Source organism: Carcharhinus amblyrhynchos, chromosome 15 (genome assembly GCF_965287045.1).
Source record: "Carcharhinus amblyrhynchos chromosome 15, sCarAmb.v2.hapA, whole genome shotgun sequence".
Taxonomy (NCBI): domain Eukaryota; kingdom Metazoa; phylum Chordata; class Chondrichthyes; order Carcharhiniformes; family Carcharhinidae; genus Carcharhinus; species Carcharhinus amblyrhynchos.
This window is the reverse complement of record NC_137338.1, coordinates 62064362-62089710: the sequence shown is the minus strand read 5'-3', so window position 1 is coordinate 62089710 and position 25349 is coordinate 62064362. Positions and strand designations below refer to the sequence as shown.

Here is a 25349-nt window from a genome sequence, read left to right as displayed (position 1 = left end):
CATTAGTTGCAGTATCCATAAAGTAGATTGGTGCTCCTCATAATGCACCCCAGGAACCAATCATGTTGTATTCTTTGGAATAATTTTATAAATGTTAATTTTTTTTATTTAAAAAGTTTAATTATTTTATTTAGATGAAAAACTATTTTCTGTACAGGCCTGAAGGCAAAGACTATAGTGTCCATCGCTTGGTGCTAGGGACACATACATCTGATGAGCAGAACCATTTGGTCATTGCAAGTGTCCAGATCCCCAATGATGATGCTCAGTTTGATGCTTCTCACTATGATAGCGAGAAGGGAGGTATGTGCTGTGATGTTATGGAGTCTAGTGCATGTTGTATTTGAACTCCATAACAGTTTTACTCTGTGTTACTTGTATTTTAGTTGACAAACAACTGTAAAAGTGTTGATCAACTTGGTTTTTGATTAATTTTAAACTAGTTACCACCAAGTCTTTCACATGTCAGTGACCTTTTTGAATTCCATATCCCATCAATAGTTCTTTGACATTTTAAGTGTAATTCCCAGCACTTCATTTTGTTCCAACAGCCTTTTGTGTTCCTCCCTTCGCCCTACAGTGACAGTGCCTTTAATTGCCTAGCTTCCTTGATCTGAAATTCTGTCTCAGAATCTCTTGAGCTGTGATATGTCTCATTTGCTTATGTTATGTTAAGTGAACTTTGCGGGGTGGGGGGGAATGGAAGGAGGAGGAGGATTATTTTGTGTAGAATACATAAAGTCATAAATATATTGACAAAGAGTATGATTACAACTTCAGTGAATGTAAAGCTGAGAGAAAATATTCCACACCAACTGAGTGAGATTGTCAATTAGTGGTAACTAATTCACATCAGTGTACAAAAGTACTGTCTCCTGTATGGATTTGATCTCTGGTCCGAGAAAGACATGAGCTACAAATGGCATAAATACTGACTATACCTTTTTATGTTTTGTACCAACCCAATATTATCTTTATTTGCATTTTTTTTTAGGCAGGGCCCTGTCAGCAGGTCTCGAATAACAGTTAAAGAGAGCGCTTTCTAGCTAGTTTTCTCTTTACTTTGAGGTAGTGGAAGCTGTAACTCGACGGTGCAATAGAGCTGAATTGAGAATGTTCTGTGACTTCTGTCATTGAAATAACTGCTAGCCAATTTTTTTTAAGATTATTATTCTTGCCCATAATGGGTTCATTGTCATTTAAGATAAACTATTCTAATAATCATATTTTTCAGAATTTGGTGGATTTGGGTCCGTAAGTGGAAAAATAGAAATTGAAATTAAAATCAATCATGAAGGTGAAGTGAACCGAGCACGTTACATGCCACAAAATCCATGCATCATTGCCACCAAAACTCCCACCTCTGATGTGCTCGTCTTTGACTACACCAAGCATCCATCTAAGCCAGGTAATGAATGTTGTACAGTAAGTTTATGAGCCACTAATATTTGGTGCATAAACTATGGTGAAACCTGTATAAATGAATATCCCAAAAAGCAGACATCAACAACCTGTATTTATGTAGCTTTTTTAACATAATAAAGTACATCCAATTATCGAACCATATAAGGACAATTATCGATGGTCTCAAATGAGTTGCTTGTATTGGCTGCAACTGCGTCTTGAAATTGTGAACAGTGTTCAATGTATCAAGTATATTTACATTAGAAAACACAGGGCTCTTGGATACGAGGACTGAAAATTTGCATGGCTCTCTTCCTGGAATAGAGTACTGTAGTTTCTCTGCCATTATGGATGCTGGGTAAAGAACTCCCTGTTCCACAAAAGACAGGAACTGGACCATGCCACATCACATCTCTGTTTCCTGCAATAGAAGGTTACTATCTTGAGCACTGCCTGACAGCTGAGATGAATGATTTTACATCTGCAGCAATGGACCCACAAGCCCTTTGGTGAGGCACAGTAAATAATTAGCTGTTTGCTTCCTGTCCAGAATCAGAATGAGGTTTGTAAAGCAAATACTTTTCCATGTAACACATCACTGGTTATTAGCTGCTACTATTTGGGAGCAGTTGAGTGTTCTGAAATCATTGACAGCTTGAACTGGAGGAGAGATGGATTCTCTAGAATGGGGGCTTGGTGGAGAAGGGGATGGAGACTGGAAAATGGATGTTAATCAGAAAAGATGGGGAAGTGGAAATGGGTTTTCGTGGGCTGAGAAAAACAGGATTTGAATTAGGAAAGGACTCTGAGGTGGCAATGAACTGGGACATCCAATAAACATAAAATGAACTAATACCATATCCTGATGGCCAGGCTCCATAATTAGTCAGTCACAAGTGGAGGTGAACACAACAGAAGAAGCACCCAATCCCCTAATATTTCTCCCTAATTTATAAGTTGCACTAATGTAATTGAGCATTCGGCAGTGTTAATGAGCTATACAGAAGTGCATTTATTTCACAAATTGTGCATAAAATATTTTAGAAATGTACCTTTTTGTGTCATTTAACAAGCCTAAAAGGTGGCAGTTATCGTTGAGTTTATACATTTAATTTTCATTAAGTTTGTCATAGAATCATAGAAACCCTACAGTACAGAAAGAGGCCATTCAGCCCACCAAGCCTGCACTGACCAAGATCCCATCCAGGCCCTACCCCCATATCCCCACACACTTACCCACCAATCCCTCTAACCTATGCATCTCAGGACACTAAGGGCAATTTTTAGTTTGGCCAATCAACCTAACCGCACATCTTTGGACTGTGGGAGGAAACCGGAGCATCTAGAGGAAACCCACGCAGACATGAAGAGAATGTGCAAACCCACACAGACTGTGAGCCAAGCCGGGAATCGAACCCAGGACGCTGGAGCTGTGAAGCAACAGTGCTAACCACTGTGCTACCGTGCCTTCCCATTGTCATTGTGAAATACTTAAAGTTTCAGATGATCAGGTTCCATAAAAAGGCAAGCATTGTTTTTATTTAATGCTGCCATTTATTGATCATTTTGAACTTTGCATTGTTGATGATGTGTGGTGTGAAATGAAACTGAGTGGATCATCCTCTCATTAGACTCTGCCAGGAAAACACTAATTTTTATGCATAATTGAGTGATTGCAGATTTCTACTGGCTTTTGGACAATTACTGAGAAGCTAACTGAAGATATTCAGTAGATCAGTACAGGTTACAATACACTTATTTTTGCACCATTCTGAAAATTACTTTTGTTTTATTTTCTTTGTCTTCCAGTGCCTTTCCTTCTTGTACTGTAGATAGATGCATGAAGATTTTTTGTGATAAATGTTTCTGCATCAATAATAATTCTCACAACACACATGTTAAAGTCCAACAGGTTTATTTGGTATCATAAGCTTTTGGCATGCTGTTCCTTTATCAGCTGTTGGACTTTAACCTGGTATTGTGAGACTTCTTACTGTGCCCACCCCTGTTCAATGCCAGCCTCTGCACATCATCAATAATAATTAGTCAGCTCCTTAATCTAAACATGCAATTTTGACTAAAATTTCATTCTAGCTTTTTAACTACATCTACATGTCAGTGTTTCAGCTTAATTTTGATTTGGGCTCTTTTAAACTCCTATCAGGATATTAGTATATTGTAATATTTAGGATGGGAGATTAATAAGTCACTGAGTATCACTTGATGTACCCCGATTTTGGTCAGTGGCTTCCTTTTTGTTTTGGAATTAGACTCAATGGCCTGAATTTTACCATTTGTCCTGCCTGCCACAGGAATTGGAGTGGGCAAGAGGCAGACCATGGAAAGGATTCATGATAGGATTTTAGGGTTTTTGGACGAGCATGGCCGTAAAATCCCGCCCAACGTGTTTAAAATTACATTCAGATTTTCTCTAAGCTGAACAGGATGCAAAATATAACCATAGAAAGTACAGGGTGCCTAACTGTGTCCATAAAAGTTATTTGCTTGTGCAGGTTAAAATGTTCTCTAGGTTTTAAACTGGAAGAATTTCCCATTAGCTGCAAGGTTCTTTCCAAATATGTTTGTGGAAACTCTGTTTCATGGGTAAAACTGAGTTTTACATCTGATTTATTTTGGTTAAAGTAGCATTTCAACTCTAGGGAATCATTGCATAAATAAAGTATCCTCACAATACCTCTAGTTTAAGAGTGGAGGCATCTGCTGTTGTGTATTGATAGTACCAAACTTGTGTATCGCTAAAGAGACCTGCAGTCACAGCACCTGCTGCTCATGGTACGGACCCATGAACAGCAGCGATAAATGACTATGTAATCTGTTTCAGTAGTGATTGAGGGATATATATGGGCCACTATACCTGCTCTTAGTAATCTTCAGTCCACCTGAGGGTACATGGGGTCTCAATTTAATTCCTTGTCCTAAAGGTGGGTCATTCAAAAGCACAGGACTCCCTTTGTATTGTACTGAAATATCAGCTGAGATCGAGCACTTCAGTCTCTGGCGTGGTCTTGAACCCAAAACAGTTTTGGAGAAGTACCATCCATGAGTCAAGACTGGCACCTTGTACAGTGTTGTGCTTTGGTTGTGTGACTGCTCAGCTTTGCCTGTGGCCAAGTGTTTTTCACAGTAAACATGTAGCTTCATTGAATTGGTATCTCATTCTAAATTGTATCTCGTGCTACTCCTGATACTTGCACTTACTAATAAACATTGCTGTACTGGTTTCATGACAGAAGAGTGGTGGATATTACCAGGTCATGACTTTGCAGGTAGTGTTGGCATGCAGCTCTGCTGTTGTGACCAATAGTATCTTCTGGGTCTGAGATTTATCCTTTGTCTATTCCACTTGGCACAGTGCCACAAAGGACTCCCAAATGAGAGTCTTCCCCACCTGATTTTTCTCTCCACAGAAACAGTTGGGTTATGACTCCTAATAATGTCATGGGCAGATGGTGAAGAACATTGATGTCTATCCAGTGCATCAGCTCAATAAGGCTTCAACGTTGAGCTTTATACTGCTTGGTCAATTGAGGTGGTGGGTAGCGAAATCTGTGATCTCCATTTGGAGGTTTTCTTAGCCTAATGCCAAGAAAACCATTTCGTGGAGTGTTGAGGATTCCTGCAGCTAAGCTCGCCCAACTATACCACTGCATCCTTACTTGCCTGCTGATGGGTTAGGAATAGTAAAGGATAATGATGGAAACTAAGACATTAGTTGATAGATATGACACTAGTACAATTCTGTCTGTGATTTGACTTGCTTGTGAGATGGCTATTTCAAATTGGATACCAATGTTCAAATGTTAATGAGAGGAACCTTGTCCATTCAGTTGGGCTGGGATCTGTGTTGCCACCAATTCCATGAATAGCTTGTAATTGTGTTCTGTAGTTTGCAGCTGAGTAGCTTGCCAGGCCATGTCAGGGCATTATTGGTCAACTGCCTTTGTGGCAGGCAATCTAGTAGCTTTTACTATTTTACTTCATGTCAATGCACAATGATTGAATAGCTTAATGCTCTGTAGCTACATACATGAAGAATGGGCCAAAAGGAAGATTGCATCTAATTCTCTGGAATCAGACTTTGGCACAAATTGGTTCTGTGGTTCCTTGTTTTTTTTTGTTTTTATTCCAATTCAATCCAATCAAGTCCAATTCAGAGTCTCAACAAGTTGAGACACTTCTGATCCAAGCTGACAAGACAGGGCTCTCACCTCCTGTCTTCAGTTTGATCTACATGATCCAAGCTGATTGGAGTAGGTATTGCTCCTCCTCCAAGGCTCAATTTCATTTGCATCTTAGTCAAAAGGCCGAGATGCTGCTTTTAAAAATTGCTTCAAATGAAGCTGAAATATAACCTAATGACTTCAACCAAATGCAGCATGTCATTACTACACTTGATCTTAGCCAAAAGGCTGGTGTTTGTTACAAAAAGGAACTAATATGCTGATATTTTACACCATTACAAAGTCTATTTAAAGGTTGAGTGCCTTTTATGGGAAAAGTATATAGGGTTAGTTTGTAGATTGAAAATATAGTATCCTTTTAGGAAAGATTCATATTGCATGAAAATGGGGTAATTATTTGAATAGTTGTGCAATAGATCTCTGAACTAGATAATCAAATATTTGTGCACATTTTGAGATATAGATTGCTGTTCTTTCCCTCAGCTTTAGTCAATGCTTCATGCAGTGGGACTTTTTGCTTAACTGACTTCCCTCTCTAACTTCCTCTGATATTTGTGCTTCTTTTATTCTGTCAGGTTGTGCATGTCTATTTTTAATCACTCTACTATTGGTGGACGTGCTGTCAGCTGCTCAAGCCATAAGCCCTGAAATGCCCTTCGTAAACCTCTCTGCCCCTTTTCCCCTTTTTAAAATTTGCCTTTCTTTTGATTAAACATTTAGTCACCTCCTCTAATGTCACCCTGTATAGCTTGATATCATATTTTGTCTGGCAGTCCAGTGGATCTACGAGGGATTTTTTTTAACTATGTTGAAGGTGTTTGTGTGTGTATACGTGTGATAGAGCAATTTAATGTTGAAAGAAATGCTGCACTGACACTGGATTTCTAACGTATAACGCCACTTCTTTTGCACTTTTGAAGGTATGCTTTCCTTCTCTAAGTACAACGCATTCAATCACCTTCATTTTACTACTTGTTTTTTATTGATTAGTTTGAAATTGGATCATTAACCTAGATTATCATTGGTTTAAATAATAATCTTGTTCTTGTTCAAATAAGAATTTGTTTAAAAAGGGACAAGTTTCCCACTTTACTGTCCTAAAATACTGAAGCGTTGACTTTGACGTTACGTAGATTTCTATGTTTCAGTCTCACTGGAGCTGATCTTTTGTCTGAACTAGATCCAAGTGGTGAATGTAATCCTGATCTGCGATTGCGTGGTCACCAGAAAGAAGGATATGGACTTTCCTGGAACCCAAATCTAAGTGGACATCTTCTCAGTGCTTCAGATGATCATGTAGGTGCACATATTGCTTCACTGTTTGACTAATTGTGCACCTGCCAGTACTTGAATATAGTTTAAGCATGCATTATTAGCAAAACTGTAAATGTTTGTTCTTGATGTAATCAGTCAAGTAAAAACTTGATTGTGAAATACATTCTCGAGCCTCAAGGTTTGAAGAGTTGTTGTGTGATCTAAAACTTCTTATTTTATCACAACTATTAGATGGACAAATCTGTTCACATTGTAGTCTCATTTTAAGTTAGTAATAATTGACACATTTTCTCCAGCAAATGAGCATTATTGCTAATATAAGTTCTGTATACTTTTTCCACAGACTATTTGTCTTTGGGACATTAGTGCAGGTCCAAAAGAAGGAAAGATAGTGGACGCGAAAACAATTTTTACAGGCCATACAGCAGTTGTAGAAGATGTCTCCTGGCATTTATTGCATGAATCCTTGTTTGGATCTGTGGCAGATGACCAGAAACTCATGATGTGAGTACAAGATAACATGCTAATTTTAATGAAAGACTGTAACCATATAAGCAACAGGAAAGTCTGGTGTTACTTCCTGTAGACCAGCGATATTCACCAACTTTTCATTTAAGGCCTATAATCCCAATATCTATCTTTTTCTCTTTGATATATATCCTGACTCTGGCAATATCTCAGAGCTGGCAGGCTGTGGATGGCAGCCCAGAGACACATGGAGCAGCACATCTGCTGAGGGCTACAGGTGAGGGAGAGGGGACTACCAGTGACCACATTATGAATACCGCTGTGGTAAACTCTTACCAGCTGTTCTGTGGGCAGCATTCCAAGTGGTAATCATTCTGGTCTGCTATGGTACTATGTAATGCATGTCTTCATGCAGTAAGCAAAATTTTACAGCAACTAATCTTCTCATTCATTTTTTAACTCGCCTAAATTTTTTGACGTTTTTGTTACAATAATGTGCATTGTTTCATGAAGAACTATCAATTTTATATTATAACCATAAGTATATTCAACCTAAATAGTTATATTTTGCAACCTAAATCATGATTGAGAGTTGCGGAGCTCCGTTTAAGGCAGGTTCACAAGTTGACATAAGTTAGTTTGCTAGATTTTTGCAGGTAAGTAGGGCTTGTTTTCTTTTTGCCCTCAGATTGCCTGTGACCCTTTCCTGAAGGTGTAGTTCATACTGGCACCTCACCCAAATTTCTGTTCTTTGTGTGAGTCTAACAGGTGAGTGTTATTAGCTGACTTGATAAGGAAGACATTACATTTATGTTCACCACCCTCCTCAGGATATGTCTTTTCCAACATGAGTCACTAGATAGGAACAGGAATCCTTGGTGTTTTTTCTTCCCCAGCCAAGGTCACAGAAACCAATTGTAGTATTTTGTGACTTGAGAACAGTTAACTCCTCATTGGGATTGAATCTGAGTCTTATTGCAACATATGACTTGGCACTAACCAATTAGTATGTCAACCTACACTGTACAACTTATTTTGAAGTTGTGGGGAAATAAAACAAATCAGTCAAGCTATTTATCAATCAGAACGATAATTATAAAATGAAAGTTAGAAGGAGTTGGCGCTCATTTTGGGCAAAGGGTAAGATAATGCTGTTCAGTATGACCAGTTTGTAACTTGACAATAGTGAGAAGTGGTCCTGGTTATTATAATATGAAATTTCGGAATGCTAAATATAAGTTGCTGATTTTAAATGGAGCATAGTTGTCAGTAAGATTTTTAGCTTGGCTAACTTTATGTCTTTATTTTTCAGCTGGGACACAAGGTCAAATAACACTTCAAAACCTAGCCACTCTGTGGATGCGCACACAGCTGAAGTCAACTGTCTGTCCTTCAATCCATACAGTGAATTTATCCTAGCAACTGGCTCTGCTGACAAGGTGAAAACTTAGTTTCTGAAGCAACCTTATCAAATTTCTACAATTCATGTACTATGTTTCTATAAGTTTACTTGTGGTAATTCTGTGATCTTGGGTTATTTTCTATGAACACAGCATTGTTTTTAATTTGTTGAAGAACTGTGACCATGTAACAAATACTTTTCTGATATGCAATTGCAACTTTTACATTTTCTCTAGACAGTGGCATTGTGGGACCTTCGAAATTTAAAGTTAAAGCTCCATTCCTTTGAGTCACACAAGGATGAGATCTTTCAGGTGAGTTATTTAAATTTTACTTGAAGACAGAATTTGCTTAATTCATTGAACATTTCAGAAATCCCTCAGTTGTGTTGCTGAGTTCTACTTTTTCTCTTGTTTCTATCCATAAATTTGTAGGAAGTAAGATCTGGTTTTCACTTTCTAATGGTTGACGTTGTTGTTCAGTGTTGATCTTTTTAAGTTGCTGAGGAATTAGAATTGTGTATAACAAGTGAAATTATCATTCACTTGAAGATCATAAGACCCAGGAGCAGAAATAGGCAATTCAGCCCATTGAGCTGCTCTGTCATTCAGTGAGATCATGACAGATAATTCTCAATTCCACTTTCCTACCTTATCCTCATAACCCTTGATTCTCTTGTGAATTAAAAATGTCTATCTCAGCCTGTACAGCTGTCTGCGATAAAGAATTCCACAAGTACACTATCCTCAGAATAAATTTCTCTTCATTTCTATTTTAAATTTGCAATCCCTAATTTTGAGATTACTCTCCACAAGAGGAAACATCCTATCAGCATTTCCCTGTCAAGCCCCCTGAGAGTCCTATATGTCTCCAATAAAGTCACCTCTCATTCTTGGAACTCCAATGAGGGTAGCCCAACCTATTGAACCTTTCTTAAGAAAATCCCTCCATAGTCAGGATCAACCTTGTGAATCTTTTCTTGACTGCTCCCACTGCCAGTATATCTCCTGTTAGATAAGGGAACCAAAACGTCAGTTCCTCTGTTTCCATTTACAAATTTGTTCTATATTTGTTGATGCCTTGTGTGGAGTATCTGACCACAGTCGCCCATTCATTTACTGGACTGTGTACTATCTGAATATGAGAGAAATTTTGTAATTTGTTATCCTTTTATATCTGTAAAGGTATAGTTATGGGTGAAGGAGTAGTGTTATGTATTTTCTTGTTTAGTACATGTCCTCTTTTTTGTTAGAAGTTCATCAGCGGACTCTGTGACTCTTGAGTAGCTGCTTCCCATGTTTCTAAATTAAAAAAAAGACCTATCAGCCAAGTCCCACCCGAGAATGTGACTTGTCGACTAGTAACACCAGCTGGGATTGTAATAGTTGTCAGAATGGTAATTGATTGGTGTTTTAGGCAATGATTTTTTTTGACAGCAGAAAACCTTGCTATTTTGCATTCCATTTTGCTGTTTTCTTTCTTCGGACTAAAATATGAAGCTGTTTCTGTCATACAGCAGGTTAGCCAGTAAGAAAGAAACAGATCTGATCTTCCTTAATGTGTGTCCTATATTGGTGCCATTTGCATTAGTATTCCACACTGCACTAAAGTTTGAATGGATACTATTGCACTCCTATTGGCTGTCATCTATGGTACGTCTTCTGGATTCTGCTTTTCTTCCATTGCTAGACCCTTTGGCAAAGCAAAGTTTCAGACCCTGTGATCCAATCTCTACTGCACCGTGACCCTTACTCTCTCAAAAGTGACAAATGAATACTCTAACGATCCTGGAACTTCCATAACTTTGGCCTTTCATTGACCTGAAATATTAACTCTGTTTCTCTCTCCACACATGCTGCCTGACTTGTTGAGTATTTCAGCACTTAATTTTTCATTTCAGATTTCCAACATTTAAGCTTTTGTCTTCCCATAGAGATGCTGGGCCAAGGGCAAGCCTAGCTCTTATGCATTAAAGGAATATATTAAATGCATTAAAATGTGAAAATCCAGGTTGTCCAATCATGCTGGCATCATTATTCTTAATTCTGCTAATGCCTGCATAATGTACTACATTGTGCATTAAAATTGAAAATGCAATTCCAAATCCCATTACCAAATGTTGTGCTCTGATCTAAATTGTAGCTGGGGACAGGCCTTTAAGCTTTTGGCAGTCTGTAGGTTGATGCATTTTATGACAGAATAGTGGAGCCTGTGTCTTTAATAAAAAAGAAACAATTTGAAGTGCAATTAGTCATGTGATAATGGTAAACAAAAGATCTCGATATGCATAAAATCCTGGGGTGAAACCTTTTTCCATTCACATTGTGAGGCAGTTTTTCAAATATAACTAGGATATCGGTAGCAAGAAACTTATCTATGTCTCCATCCCAGTTTTTAAAGTAATTTTCCCTTTGGATTTTTTGCTTATAGAACAAAGAAAATTACAGGCCCTTCGGCCCTCCAAGCCTGCACTAACCAAATTCAGTTTTGTTACAAAACTTAATAGCTGCCTTCAAAGTCAATATTTTAAGCCCAACATGGAGAATACTCTATAAACTCTCAAAACTATCGTAATGCACCAGATTGTAGCATCAGTGTAGTTTGTAAATCCACTGGTTAGACAGTGAAGTGCTGATAATGGAAAAAGGAGCCTGCATGGCTCCAATACCCTCGTCTGTGTAATCCTATTAAATGTAACTGGAAGCAGTCTTTTGAATCGAGTGAAATTAAGGTGCTTTGTTTACCTCCCCAACCACCCTGAAATTATTTGACTGGATCATTTAAGCATATTGTAACAATATATGCAACAAAAATGTGTGGAAACTCATCCAGTCATGTTGAGAATTGAGTGGTGACGCTGTTGCCTCACAGCTCCAGGGACTTGAGTGTGATTCCTTACTTGAGTCACTATCTGTGTGGAGTTTCCTCCCACAGTCCAAAAGGTGTGCTGGTTAGATGCATTGACCATGCTAAATTGCCCATTAGTATAGGTTAGAGGAATTAAGGGGGTAAATATATGGGTGAGGGGGGAGGCCTAGGTGGGATTGTTGTCAGTGCAGACTTGATGGGCTGAATGGCACTGTAGGGTTTCTATACTTTAATCTGTACTTAACCTTCTCTCCACTAGCATTATCTGTACCTGTAAAGATTTGACTTGATTAAGACTCTGTGCCTATATATGCCCTGTTTGTGAACCCAATTCTTCACTCACCTGATGAAGGAGCAGCACCTTGAAAGCTCGTGCTACCAAATAAACCTGTTGGACTTTACCCTGATATTGAGACTTCTCACTATGCCGACCCTAATCCAACATCGGCATCTCCACATTATGATGTGATAGGTTACGTGAAATTAATGTTGACGTGCCTATACTGCAGTAGGTTGCTACTAGAATACATATGAAATCTTCACTCTGGACTACAGTGGCCTGCTGGAATCTCTTTCTGTCTGATGTCAATTGACCCAAGTGACATAAATTATTGACATTCTTTCCATTTCTGTACTTGGGCAATTGTTGTGTTATATATGTTAAGCAAGAATTTTGAAAGTCTCTTATCTATCAATTCCATCATCCACATATGGGATTATTGCAGATTATGGACATCCCATTTGTAGTTCCAGTTTTTCATTAGACTAGTTTTGTCACTAATTGCAAGCTGAGTTCAAACTATTTGTAACCTGGAAAGAAGTGCTAAATGTTTTATTACTTTCAGATTATGTATTGACATTGGATATAAAACAATGCTAATAGCTTTTTGCAATTCTGTTATCTCCCTGCCCCACCCCACCTCTTCCAAGCCCTGCCAAAAATGTGATGTTGAAATATTTGATTTATTTTTGTAGGTGCAGTGGTCTCCTCACAATGAAACAATCCTTGCTTCCAGTGGTACAGATCGTCGCCTCAATGTTTGGGATTTGAGGTGGGGAGAAATTCTTAGTATTTCTTTTCCAGAGAAATTCAGTAGTCTGAGTACAGAAAATAATAAGGGCTAGTGGACAAGCATAAAAAAATTAATAAGGCCAATGGAATATTGGCCATTTCCTTGAGGGCTGGAATACGAGCAGAGTGGAAGTTAAATTTGTACTGACCCATCTGGGGGACTGCAATCAGCTCTGCACCGGATCTCAAAGTATATTTGCCTTGGAAGGGATGGCGTGATAGCACAGCGGTTACACTGCTGCTTCACAGGTCCTGGGTTTGATTCACGGCTCAGGTCGCTGTCTGTGGAGTTTGCACATTCTCGTGTCTGCGTGGGTTTCCGCCAGGTACTCCGGTTTCCTCCTACAGTCCTCCACAGATGTGCAGGTTGGGTTGATTGGCTATGCTAAGAAATTGCCCCTTAGTGTCCAGGAATGCGTAGGTTAGGGATTAATGGTTATAATATGTAGGGATATGGGGATAGGGCCTGGGTGGGATTGTGTTCGGTGCAGGCTTGATGGGCCAAAGGGCCTCTTTCTGCACTGTAGGGTTCTATGATTCTATGAATTCACCAGAATGATGCTGGGGCAAAAAGGATTAAATTAAGATTATTAATCAGACTTGATATTCCCTTGGATTTAGAAGATTGAGGTCATATAATGCAGATGTATAAAAGGATTAAATGATTTGTTAGTGTAGACAGAGACTCTTTTCTCTCGTTGATTCTACAATGAGGGCTTAACTTTAAAATTAAGGCTAGATTGATTGTGATAATGTAAGGAGTTACTTCTTTAAACAAAAGGCAGAGAAAATCTCAGTATCTGCAGCAGCTCCCCCCGCCCCCCCCACCAAACAAAGAAAATGCTAAATGCTGTCTAGGTCATTTGGAATTTTAATAGCGAGATTGCTAGATTTTTGTTAGGAAAAGATTATGGATCTTTGGTGGATAGGTGAAGTTGAGATACAGATCAGCAATGATGTAATTGAATGGTGGAACAAGCTAGAAGGGCTGAATGACCATTTCCCCCTTGTATGAGTCCAAAAGCTAACTTTTGTGAATAACAGCTTATTTGCAAAATAAAACCTTATTTGTGGTTTTCTTTGATAATCTGTTTAACGTGTGTTAACTTTTTATTTAGAAATGTATGATGGTGACTGCTATTGACTGCCTATTTAGTGCTGATTGAAATTGCTGAGCTGTGATTTATTGGATGGAATTCTCCTGAGCACACTTTGGACAAATTGCGCAGATCGACACAAATGGATACGATCTGGTGGCCATTACAGAGCCGTGGCTGCAGGGTGACAGGGACTGGGAGCTGAATGTACAGGGCTATCAAGTGTTTAGGAAGGATAGGCAGGAGGGACAAGGGGGGGGCGTAGCTCTGCTGATTAAGGATAGCATCACGGTGGTAGCAAGGGATGATATTGGAGCCAAGGAGCAGAGGGTGGAATCGTTGTGGGTGGAGATTAGGAACAGCAAAGGGAGGAAGACGCTGGTGGGTGTTGTCTATAGGCCCCCGAATAATGATCTGGAGGTGGGGCGGGCTGTTAATGCGCAAATAAGTGCAGCGTGCAGGAATGGGACGGCCGTAGTTATGGGGGATTTCAATCTGCATATTGATTGGTCGACCCATGTTGGACGCGGGGGGCTCGAGGAAGAGTTCTTGGAATGCTGCCGGGATAGTTTCCTCGAACAGTGTGTGTTGGAGCCGACGAGGGAGCGAGCTATCTTGGATCTGGTGCTATGTAATGAGGCAGGTAGAATTAGGGATCTTGTGGTGAAGGATCCTCTTGGGGACAGTGATCATTGTATGGTGGAGTTTCTGGTGCAGATGGAAGAGGAGAAAGTGGGTTCCCGGACACGCGTCCTCTGTTTGAATAGAGGGGAGTACGGTAGGATGAGAGAAGAATTGGCGAATGTGGACTGGGGGAGCGCGTTGGAGGGAGGGTCTGTTGAGGAGCAGTGGCGGATCTTTAAGGAGATCTTTCTTGATGCTCAGCGGAAATTTATTCCGATGGTCAAAAAGGATAGTAGGAAGAGAGGTAATAAGCCGTGGATAACGAGGGAGGTGAAGGAAAGTGTTAAATTAAAAGCGGAGGAATTTAGAGTAGCTAAGAGTAGTGGGCGAGAAGAGGATTGGGAGAGGTTTAAATGTCAGCAAAGATTGACAAAGAAGTTGATAAAGAAGGGTAGGAGAAACTATGAAGCTGGGCTAGCGCTTAATATAAAAAAGGATAGCAAGAGTTTTTATAAATATGTAAAAAGGAAGAGGCTGGTTAGGGTGAATGTTGGTCCTTTAGAGGATGAGAAAGGGGACCTAGTGGTAGGGGATGAGGATATGGCTAAGGTATTGAATAACTTTTTTGTTTCTGTCTTCACGGAGGAGGACGTGAATAATTTGCCGGGTGTTAGCGATGGAAAGGTGGTAGGACTGAAGGGTCTTAATGACATTACTGTTACTAGAGAGGCGGTGCTCGACAGACTGGAGGGGCTGATTGTGGACAAGTCCCCAGGACCGGATGGAATGTATCCGAGGGTTCTGAAAGAAATGGTGGAGGTGATAGTGGATGCCTTGGTGGTTATTTTCCAGACGTCGCTGGATTCCGGGGAAGTGCCGGATGATTGGAAAACGGCTAATGTTACGCCGTTGTTTAAGAAGGGTGCCAGGCAAAAGGCGGGGAATTATAGGCCGGTTAGTTTAACGTCTGTGGTAGGTAAAATGTTAGAATCTGTCATTAAGGAGGAAATTGCGAGGCATCTTGAAGGGAATTGCTTGATAGAGCAGACGCAGCACGGTTTCATTAAAGGGAAGCCGTGTCTGACAAATTTACTGGAGTTCTATGAGGATGTGTCTAGGGCGGTGGATAGAGGAGAGCCGGTGGATGTGGTCTTTCTAGATTTTCAGAAGGCGTTTGACAAAGTACCTCACAAGAGGTTATTGCAGAAGGTCGAGGGACATGGAGTTGGGGGTAGGGTGTTAGCGTGGATAGAGGATTGGTTGTCAAATAGGACGCAGAGAGTGGGGGTCAACGGGTGCTATTCGGATTGGCGGATGGTGACTAGTGGAGTGCCCCAGGGGTCGGTGCTGGGGCCTCAGCTTTTTACCATTTATATAGATGATCTGGAGGAGGGAACCGAGTGTAGGGTGTCGAAATTTGCTGATGACACCAAGATTGGGGGAACGGCAAATTGTGCGGAGGGTGTGGAGAGTCTGCAGAAGGATCTAGATAGGCTGGGTGAATGGGCCAGGAAATGGCAAATGGAATTTAATGTTGGCAAGTGTGAGGTGGTCCACTTTGGTAGGAAGAATGGTAGGAAAGACTATTACTTACGGGGTGAAAAACTGCAGCAGGCGACGGTGCAGAGGGACCTCGGGGTCCTTGTGCATGAGTCGCAAAAACCCAGCTTGCAGGTGCAGCAGGTGGTCAGGAAGGCGAATGGGATGCTGGCCTGCATCGCGAGGGGGATTGAATATAAAAGTAGGGAGGTCTTGCTGCGGCTGTATAGGGCATTGGTGAGGCCGCAGCTGGAGTACTGTGTGCAATTTTGGGCGCCGCACCTGCGCAAAGATATTTTGGCCTTGGAGGGAGTGCAGAGGAGGTTTACTAGGCTGATGCCGGAGTTGAGGGGGTTGAGCTATGAGGAGAGGCTGAATAAATTAGGCTTGTACTCGTTAGAGTTTAGAAGAATGAGGGGAGATCTCATTGAGACATATAAGATGATGAATGGGATGGATAGGATAGAGGTGGAGAGACTCTTCCCGCTCAAAAAAGACAGTAGGACTAGGGGGCACAGCCTCAAGATAAAGGGGGGGCGGTTTAGAACGGAGTTGAGGAGGAACTTCTTCACTGAAAGGGTGGTGAATCTCTGGAATTCTCTGCCCGTTGAAGTGGTGGAGGCTGCCTCGCTAAATATTTTTAAGACGCGGGTTGATGGGTTTTTGATAAGAGAGGGGATTAAGGGTTATGGGGAGAAAGTGGGAAAGTGGAACTGAGCAGCGACAGATCAGCCATGATCTTATTGAATGGCGGGGCAGGCTCGAAGGGCTAGATGGCCTACTCCTGCTCCTATTTCTTATGTTCTTATGCATTAATAGTTATAAATATTTACTGTGATGTTTCTCACTTGAGTGAACGAGATAGTGGAGATTTGTCAGATTACAAAATAATTAAATTGTGTGTTTATTTTGGCTCAGGATGCGATCACAAATATAATTACTTCATCCTTCAGAAGTACTTAATGTGTTAATATTGATGTGATTGATTATACATCATATGGATTAATATGATGACATTGAAGAGCAAGTGTCATGACAAATTTTTTTCATAGTTTCTATTTGACATTTTAACTGCTGTACAATGGAAGGTGGTATACCTGTGCTGTATGCTCCCCTCACGTCTAAAATTAGAATTTACAGTGCAGAAATAGGCTATTTGGCCCACTTAACCCTTGCCAAGGTTTATTCTTTACCTTGTAGGAGGGAATGAACAAACTGAACCTTCCAAGACCATGTAAAAAAAAATGGCTTTATTCAACATGCATGAGGGAAAGCACAACTTGTGGCTATAACTACAGCTTGCTTCTGAGCTACTCGACTGAGCATTGGTTCTAACAGATTCTTAAACCCTTTATTTACATTACAAAGTGTTACATTTACATCAGGTCATCATATTGTTACTTCGAATTGGATACAGTTGTTTTTGATTACATTATACAGTTCCATCATCTTTAGTTTTAATCATTTTCTGGACATCTCCTGTCTACCTGTTTACAATATCAAAGCATTGTGTTTGTCAAACTCATTTCAATGGGGTGTTAATTGTCCTATCTCCTGGATATTTGATGAAGTTTTCTGAGGCACAATGGTTCCTCTAGACCTTTTGGAGCCTTGATAAGTGATATCAATTCTCATATAGTTATTGTAAACTTGGAGCTGTACCATCTGGGGTGTGTCTGTTTTAGTGCCATCTGAGATACAACTTGTATTTTGTCCTGTCTGCCTGCAGTGAGTGTGGATACTACCTTGCTGTCTGTTTAACCCTTCCTATACATTATTCTCCTGCTGCAACCCACACTCCTGGGTTTTGCCCCACTACAACGTGAAACTCCTTCCACCTTCAACTGAACAAATCAGTATATCTTTCTATTATCTTTTATTTGCATGTATTTATTTAGTTTTCCCTTAAATGCATCTATATGCTATTCACTTCAATCACACTGTTTGATAGTAGGTTCCACACGCTTCCAAATCTTTTTATTGAATTTACTAATGACTATATTTATGACCCTTAGTTTTGAACTTCCCATTTGGTGGAAACATTTTCTCCATATTTGCCTTATCAATCCTTCAATTTTAAATACCTCGGTTTAAGAGCCACAGCCTGTATTGTCTGATAATTATACCCTCTCTGTAAATATTTTTTGCATTTCCTTCAGCTCTATCATTTTGGTAACATTGTTCTTAGACTTGTTCTCTGAGGCAGGTTAATGAAATCAATGTGCAAGAAAAATTTCAGGAGTATTTGAATTGATATATTTTTCTACCTATTTGTTTCTGTAGTAAAATTGGTGAGGAACAATCAGCTGAAGATGCAGAGGATGGACCCCCAGAACTACTGGTAGGTTTCTGTTTAAGTTATAGCAGGTTGCAAATGAGTAAGCTATTCTAGTTCCAACACTAATTTGGATCTTTACGTACATTTCCTTGTTTCTGCTCCACGTACATGATATCCCTACCCAACAATTTATCAATCTGTGTGAAAGCCGCAACTGACGCTGCTTCCAGTGTTTGAGAGAAAGGATTCCAAATTTCTACACTACTACCCTCAAGTGTGATAAAATGCTTCTTGACTTTGCCAATGAATAGCCAGGTCTAATTTCAAGATCATCTTTCTGTTCTCAACTAATCTTGTGACAGAAGTGATTTCATAAAGCAATCTGATTTCCTTATGTAGACTATAACTTTGAATTTTTAAGCAGTTTTAAATGTCTATTTGTGAGATGTTAGAAGTTTTAACTTGCTTCCTATTTCTTTTGTTCTTTCCGATGTGTTGTAAACAGATTTGTCTGTAACCACTAAATTGTTATATCAATACTTGCTAGAATCCAAGAATGATACAACATGATCGGCCTCTGATGTCTCCCTGGTAGAACTATCCAATTAATCCCAATTCTCTCCCTGTAGATCAGAAAAGCAGCAATCACACTCTTTTAAAAGTTACTAAAGGTAGTGCATTCCAGACTATCGTAACAGCCTTTGCTGTTTTGCCAATTTTGAGTTACTTATCCTTTAGCAGTAGATTTCCCCATTTTGGCTTTATCAAAATCCTTTGTGATTTTGAACACCTATCAAATCTCCCTTTAACTTTGCTATAAGAACAATGACCACATTGTTTCATAATTGAAGTCTTTCATTCCTGATATCATTCTAATAAATCTCCCCTGGATCTTTGCTGAAGCTTTGACAGCCTTCGTAAAATGTGCCCAGAATTGGCCACAATACTGCAGCTAGGGCCTAACTTTTGCTTTATAAGGTTTCACATTCTTGCTTTCATACCCTTTGTCTCTTTATAAAGCCAAGGATCTCAAATGCTTTTATAACTCACCTTTTCAACTTGTCCTGCTGCCTTCAAAGGTTTATGTGCGTATACTCGCCAGGTCTGTATGTTCTTGCAACTGTCTTAAATCATGCTATTTAGAAAAACAATGGTTCATCACTCACTGCTTTCTGTCCCTCAGTCAATTTCACATCCAGCCATATTCCTTTAGTCCCATGGCCTTCTGTTTTGTGGCCCTTTATCAGATGTATTTTGAAGGTTCACATGCATAACATCAACTGCACTCCTCACTTGCCTTCACCATATTTCATTAAAGAACTTAATCAGGTTACTGACATTTGATTTCAACAAATGTGTTGGCTTTCATTTATTAATGCGGGACCAATTAATTTTGTCTCTTGATGTCTCAACACTGACATTGAGTTGATTGGTCTGTAACTGTCACCCTTTTTTGTTTGGAAAAGTGCAACATTTGCAATCCTCTGGTACCACTGTCATATCTGAGGAAAATTGTGGCCAGAGCATCCTTCACTTTCACCCTTATTTCCATCAGAAATCTAGGATGCTTCTCACCTGGATTGTGTGACTTTGCTACTTTGAATCCTGCCAACCCTTTTAAGTACCTTTCACCTATTTTTAACTTATTCTTTACTATCTCTGCCTTTACTGTGATATTGAAAGCATTCTGTTTTTTAGCGAAGACTGTTCCAAATTGATGTTGAGTATCATTTTAGTACAGCAGCCATGGCCTCAACCTGCATAAGACTTCTTGATCCCCAAGTGGCCACACTTTTCCTATACATTTTATACAGTTTGAGCTGCCCAGTTAAGATTCAATTACTGTTTCAATGTTAGACTAGTAGAGCAAGATTGTATGCATTGAAGGGGGCCACTCACACCTGTTACCTCCTTAATTGATGCTACATAATTTAACTTACTATCCTCTTCCTGTTTCCTCCCTGCCCTCCTCCTTTCATGTCCTTCACTTTTAAGCATTTATCCAATTCCCTTTTATATGACATCTTTACCTCAGTAGCCATTGTGTTTTAATAATTTTCTAAGGAAAATACATTAGATTAACAGAAGAATGAAGTTAGAATAGAGTATTTGCCTCATTAGTCTCTTGCTCTTTCCACTAATATTTTTTTCTCGGTATACTTCAAATGGAGATTCACTGTGCTTTTTGCTGGCATTAATATCTTGTCTATCATATGGATGGTACATAGTAGTATCCTACAGGCAGTTGTGTGATGATTGAGCAGTCAATCCATTTATCAAGATATTGGTTTCATAATAAATATTGACAACAACACTGGGAGAATCATTGCTTCTCTTCAAATAGTGCCATGGGATCTTTTGTCATGCACCTGAATACTAACAGCTTATCCAAAGGGTCTAATCTTTATTAATGCAGCGCTAGAAATTTGCTTTAATTAGAGGGAAGAAGGAATGGTTCTAACTAGGTTTGTATGCATGATATTAACATGTTATCTTTGATAACTAAGAATGATGTTGCAATCCAAAAAAAATGTCGTTCTATATGTGAACCTGTTTGCCATTCTAAAAACCTTGTTTTTTTTCCTCTGGTAGTTTATTCATGGGGGACACACTGCAAAGATTTCTGATTTCTCCTGGAATCCAAATGAACCATGGGTAATCTGTTCTGTATCAGAAGACAATATTATGCAAGTTTGGCAGATGGTGAGTGTTAGTCTTGTTATCTGAGAATTTTAGTCCCAATAATGATCGGCTTAGTCACTTTCCTTAAATTTTCATTGCCTAGAAATGAGTCATAGTACGTAAATATATCCCTGGATATACGGTCTCTATATTATTGGCAAATTGCATAAATTTCAAAATGTGTCATGGTTTCATCGAGACTTTCTTCTTTCAGGCTGAGAATATTTACAATGATGAAGAACCAGATACGCCTGCCTCTGAACTTGAGAGCCAAGGATCATAAGCCCTATTTTAACACCATCACTTTAACAGGGGTCTAAAAATAATTTAGACTGAATTTCCTAATACAACTGTTTTCCAAGCAATCTTTTTCCACTGAAGTGCTGAGGCTTGTATATAAAAAGCACTTGTGCAAATTCTGATGTGCAACTCCTGTTAGTTTACAGTGAATGCCGTACTGAAATTTGGGAAGTGTTTTGAGAATGCAATGCCTGATTTATACAGTAGTATGTAATTGTATTCTGTAGTATGTATAAAAGTTTATTGATAGCTGCTTAAGCACAAATTGTGTATACTTTTGTGTTGCGATAATAGATAATATACAGCCTGGCTCTGAAATTTGATGGGAAGTAAGGATATTAATTCGGAGTATGCATGTGATTTGGTTCCAATGAAAGAGTTAAAGTTGTTAATATCTCTGCAAAGCAATGTCGTCTTTAAACTCAAAGAGCTGTTGTTATCCGAAGTGCATGTTTTCTTCACTTCTACCTAACACACACACGTGGTGGTCACTTGAAATACCATTGATTATCCAGCTTATTCTACAAGTGCATAGCAACCATGCCCACAATTTTGGAACAACTGTGCAACCAACATTTCATATCATAATGAGAACAGAGTATTTACATTTTATAGTATAATCCATCATATGGTAAAGAAATGCTGCTGTGGTCTTCAAGAGCTGAGAGCAAACTTTCATATATATAGCATAGATTTCTTGCACTCATTGAAGCTCTGATATGTGTATGCACTTCAGAATTCCTAAGAACGTTTACTTCTGTATTTTCCTTTCTTTAAAAACTGCATTCTATGCATATTGTAGAGCAGGGATATATAAACACAATAAACCTTTTGTAATTTTTAAAACTTAGCTGTGCTTTTTAACAGGTGTACATGAAAGGTAAACTGATCAACAATATGCATATTAGAAGTTAATTTAGTGATTTTGTTAATCTGCTGTGAATTAAATTTATGGTTATATATGCACATATAAATTAACAAGTGCTACACTTGAGTTTTCAGTTTCTCCCTCTCTTCCATTGTAAAGTATAAACGCCAGTAGGGTAGACTGTACAACCCCTCAAATGTGCTCACTCATTCAATATGATCATAGCCCTTCTCCCAAGACTGTGGCCCCTATATTCCAGATCCTAAAGCAGGGGGATACTTTTCCCCATCAAGTCCCTTCAAAATCTTGCTTGTTTCAAGAAGGTCACCTTTTGTTTTCTCTAACTGTAAAAAATACATTCATGCAGACAGTATGGCTCAAAAACAAATCTCTAGAGTTAATGGCTTGGGGGAGGGTGGCAGAAAAGAAAAGAGAAACCAATTAAAATTTCCTTCTCCCTGCACCCTTTAAAGGGAAATCGATTATCATGAAGATTTGGGAGGATTTGGACCATCAATGGCAACATAAGTCGATGTGCCAACATAGGAGTGCCAGGTGAGTGGCACCATTTTTGACCTACTGTGAAGCTAGGCAATATCAACGCATGTCTTTAGTTGTACACGTTGGGGTTTATGGCCTTTTGAAAATCAGATGTAGGGTTTCCGGACAGGCTGCAGCCACCAAGCCAGTAACATTCTCAAGTTTGCAAGAACGTACTAAACTCATCTACCTGATTTACATGGAAGGGAAATTTATCAGGTTTTGTCTTGTATATCTATATTTGACGATATTTAATGGAACATCTTTTTAACTGAATTTGTGACTCATTGAAATATTTTTTGGAAAAATGAGTGTACTACTTTATTGGTTACTTGGGAATAAATTGGCAGACTAAAGTACTCCAGCTATCCTTAATTTCAACATTGCTATTTATGGTGTAGACTACATAAGTTTACCCGTCTACATTTGGGCAGGCCGTGAAAAGGTCTGTTGACCTGAGATGACTTTTTGCTTTCAGGGCAAGCAAGGCTGGAAAATCCATCCATTTAGTATTAGCTTTTGTGTACCAATGCCTGTTTCCAGAAGGATCACATTTTTTTTTAAACTTTGCTTCAACTGAAAAATCACTTATTATTCCACAAATCTTAAGTCATGGCTATTGGGGCCACAAATAAATTCTATCTCCATTTCAAAGGTTTCTAAAATTTTTACGTTTTATATATCAGTTTGCTCTGTTTTGGGGGGCGGAGTTACTGGTTTATGATAACTAAGGGTCAAATTTAGTGAAATTACACGTGTTTTGATTGGAGAATCTACAGCAACATTGCAACTCTTCAGCCTGAACTACCTTGGGTCAAAATAATGATTTACCCCAAATATTGCTCAAGGTATTTTTGCCCTAGTGATTCTACCCATTTTTATACAGCATCAGTTGTGTTAATGCAAAATTTCTTAGAATCACAGAAACCCCAGAGTGCAGGAGGTGGCCATTTGGCCCATTGAGTCTACACTGTCAACAATCTCACCCAATCCCTATATAGAACACTACAGGACAGAAACAGGCCCTTCTTGGCTGTGCTGAACTATTTTTCTACCTAGTCCCACTGACCTGCACCTGGACCATATCCCTCCACACCCCTCTCATCCATGTACCTGTCCAAGTTTTTCTTAAGTGAGCCCACATTTACCACTTCATCTAGCAGCTCATTCCACACTCCCCGCCCACCCCCCCCCCCCCCGCCACTAATATTCCCTTTAAACTTTTTCCCCTTCACCTTTTAAGTCATTTTTCTCCCCAAGCCTCAGTGGGAAAAGCCTGCTTGCATTCACTCTATCATAATTTTACAGACCGCTATCAAATCTCCCCTCATTCTTCTATGCTCCAGGGAATAAAGTCCTAACCTATTCAATCTCTCTCTCTCTCTAACTCAGTTTCTCAAGTCCTGGCAGCATCCTTGTAAATCTTCTCTGTACTCTTTCAACCTTAATTCTTCCTGTAATTAGGTGACCAAAACTGCACACTATCTGTAATCCTACCTATTTACGCCACTAATTCCTCTACCCTATGCATCCCAGGACACTAAAGGGTAATTTAGCAGAGCCAATGCACCTAACTTGCACATCTTTGGACTGTCAGAGGAAACACGTGCAGACACAAGAAGAACATGCAAACTCCACACAATGACCCAAGCCAGGAATTGAATCTGGATCCCTAGAGCTGTGTCATCCACCATGTCCCAATCAGGGAAACAACAGAAAATTGCAATTTTTTACAACAATTTTAATGCAGACAGGATGTCTATTACAACTGCCATTGTGAGTTGGGATGATGACATTGTCTTTGGTTTACCAAGGTTTGATTTCTGACAGCTTTTTGCATTTAGTTGAGAAGTGTAACCAATAGCCTCGAAGAGCTGGGGGACAGTGCAGGGTAAGTTAACTTACGCAGAATCAATAGTAGAATCAATAGCAGTGTAAAAACACATCAATATTCTACTAACAGAACATTATTCTAACTGAACAATTAACTGAAATGTATTCTAAGAACGACATAATGCTTAATAGTTGGCATTGAGCACATTTCTGCTAGATTCAGCAGATGTAGTATACTCAATTAGAATGGTATTAAGATAAAATTTTTAACCCCGTGAGCTTGTTCTGTTCATTGAAGCACACCATGGCTTCTCTGCAACAAATGTTCCCCATATCTCAAATTCATTTTTATTACTGTAACATTTAAAATGAACGATTGATCTAGCATGAATTACCAGTTGCAGGAAAGTTCCAAACTTTTACAATCTTTTTGCTGAAGAAGTTTTTCCCAATTTCACTCCAAAGAGGTTTGACTCTTCATTTTTAGACTATGCCCACTAGCAGAAATGGTTTTTTTTTGTAACTTTCTCCTAATCTATTCCCCTTAATATCGTCATGACCAGTAAAGGCATGTCAAATTTATAACTTAGGTGCTGCAAAAAAAATGGACATGGTCATCCAACCTGATACGTAAATTCAAAATCTGTCACATTCATTCATGAGGATAAAATGATATGTTAGTGTCAAATGTCAATACAGAGGCATCCAAAGATATTCCTGAATTGAATGGGTCTGAAAGACAGTGACTGCCCCCACTGAAAACTGTTTGGAAAAGGGAACTTTGAGAAACCATATGTTATCCCTTTTTAATCTTTTAAGCCTTAAATCTGCAGAAGATGTAGCAGAAAGGACAGTAAAATCTATGTGTTAAGCACCAGACTAACCACAAAGTCTCCAA

General features: G+C 39.3%; 1 protein-coding gene across 1 annotated transcript in view; it reads left to right on the top strand.

The window, feature by feature from the left end:
- LOC145353359 (histone-binding protein RBBP7) overlaps positions 1-23272 on the top strand; it is a 36563-nt gene extending 13291 nt beyond the window's left edge. Inside the window, exons 3-12 of the mRNA XM_080204030.1 lie at positions 158-303; positions 1235-1408; positions 6787-6902; positions 7225-7385; positions 8662-8788; positions 8987-9064; positions 12594-12670; positions 18234-18291; positions 20821-20931; positions 21125-23272. Of these exons, the coding sequence (XP_080060156.1) occupies positions 158-303; positions 1235-1408; positions 6787-6902; positions 7225-7385; positions 8662-8788; positions 8987-9064; positions 12594-12670; positions 18234-18291; positions 20821-20931; positions 21125-21193 (1117 nt within the window). The 3' untranslated portion in view covers positions 21194-23272. The remainder of the gene's footprint in view (positions 1-157; positions 304-1234; positions 1409-6786; positions 6903-7224; positions 7386-8661; positions 8789-8986; positions 9065-12593; positions 12671-18233; positions 18292-20820; positions 20932-21124) is intronic.
- The last annotated feature ends 2077 nt before the right edge of the window (positions 23273-25349 follow it).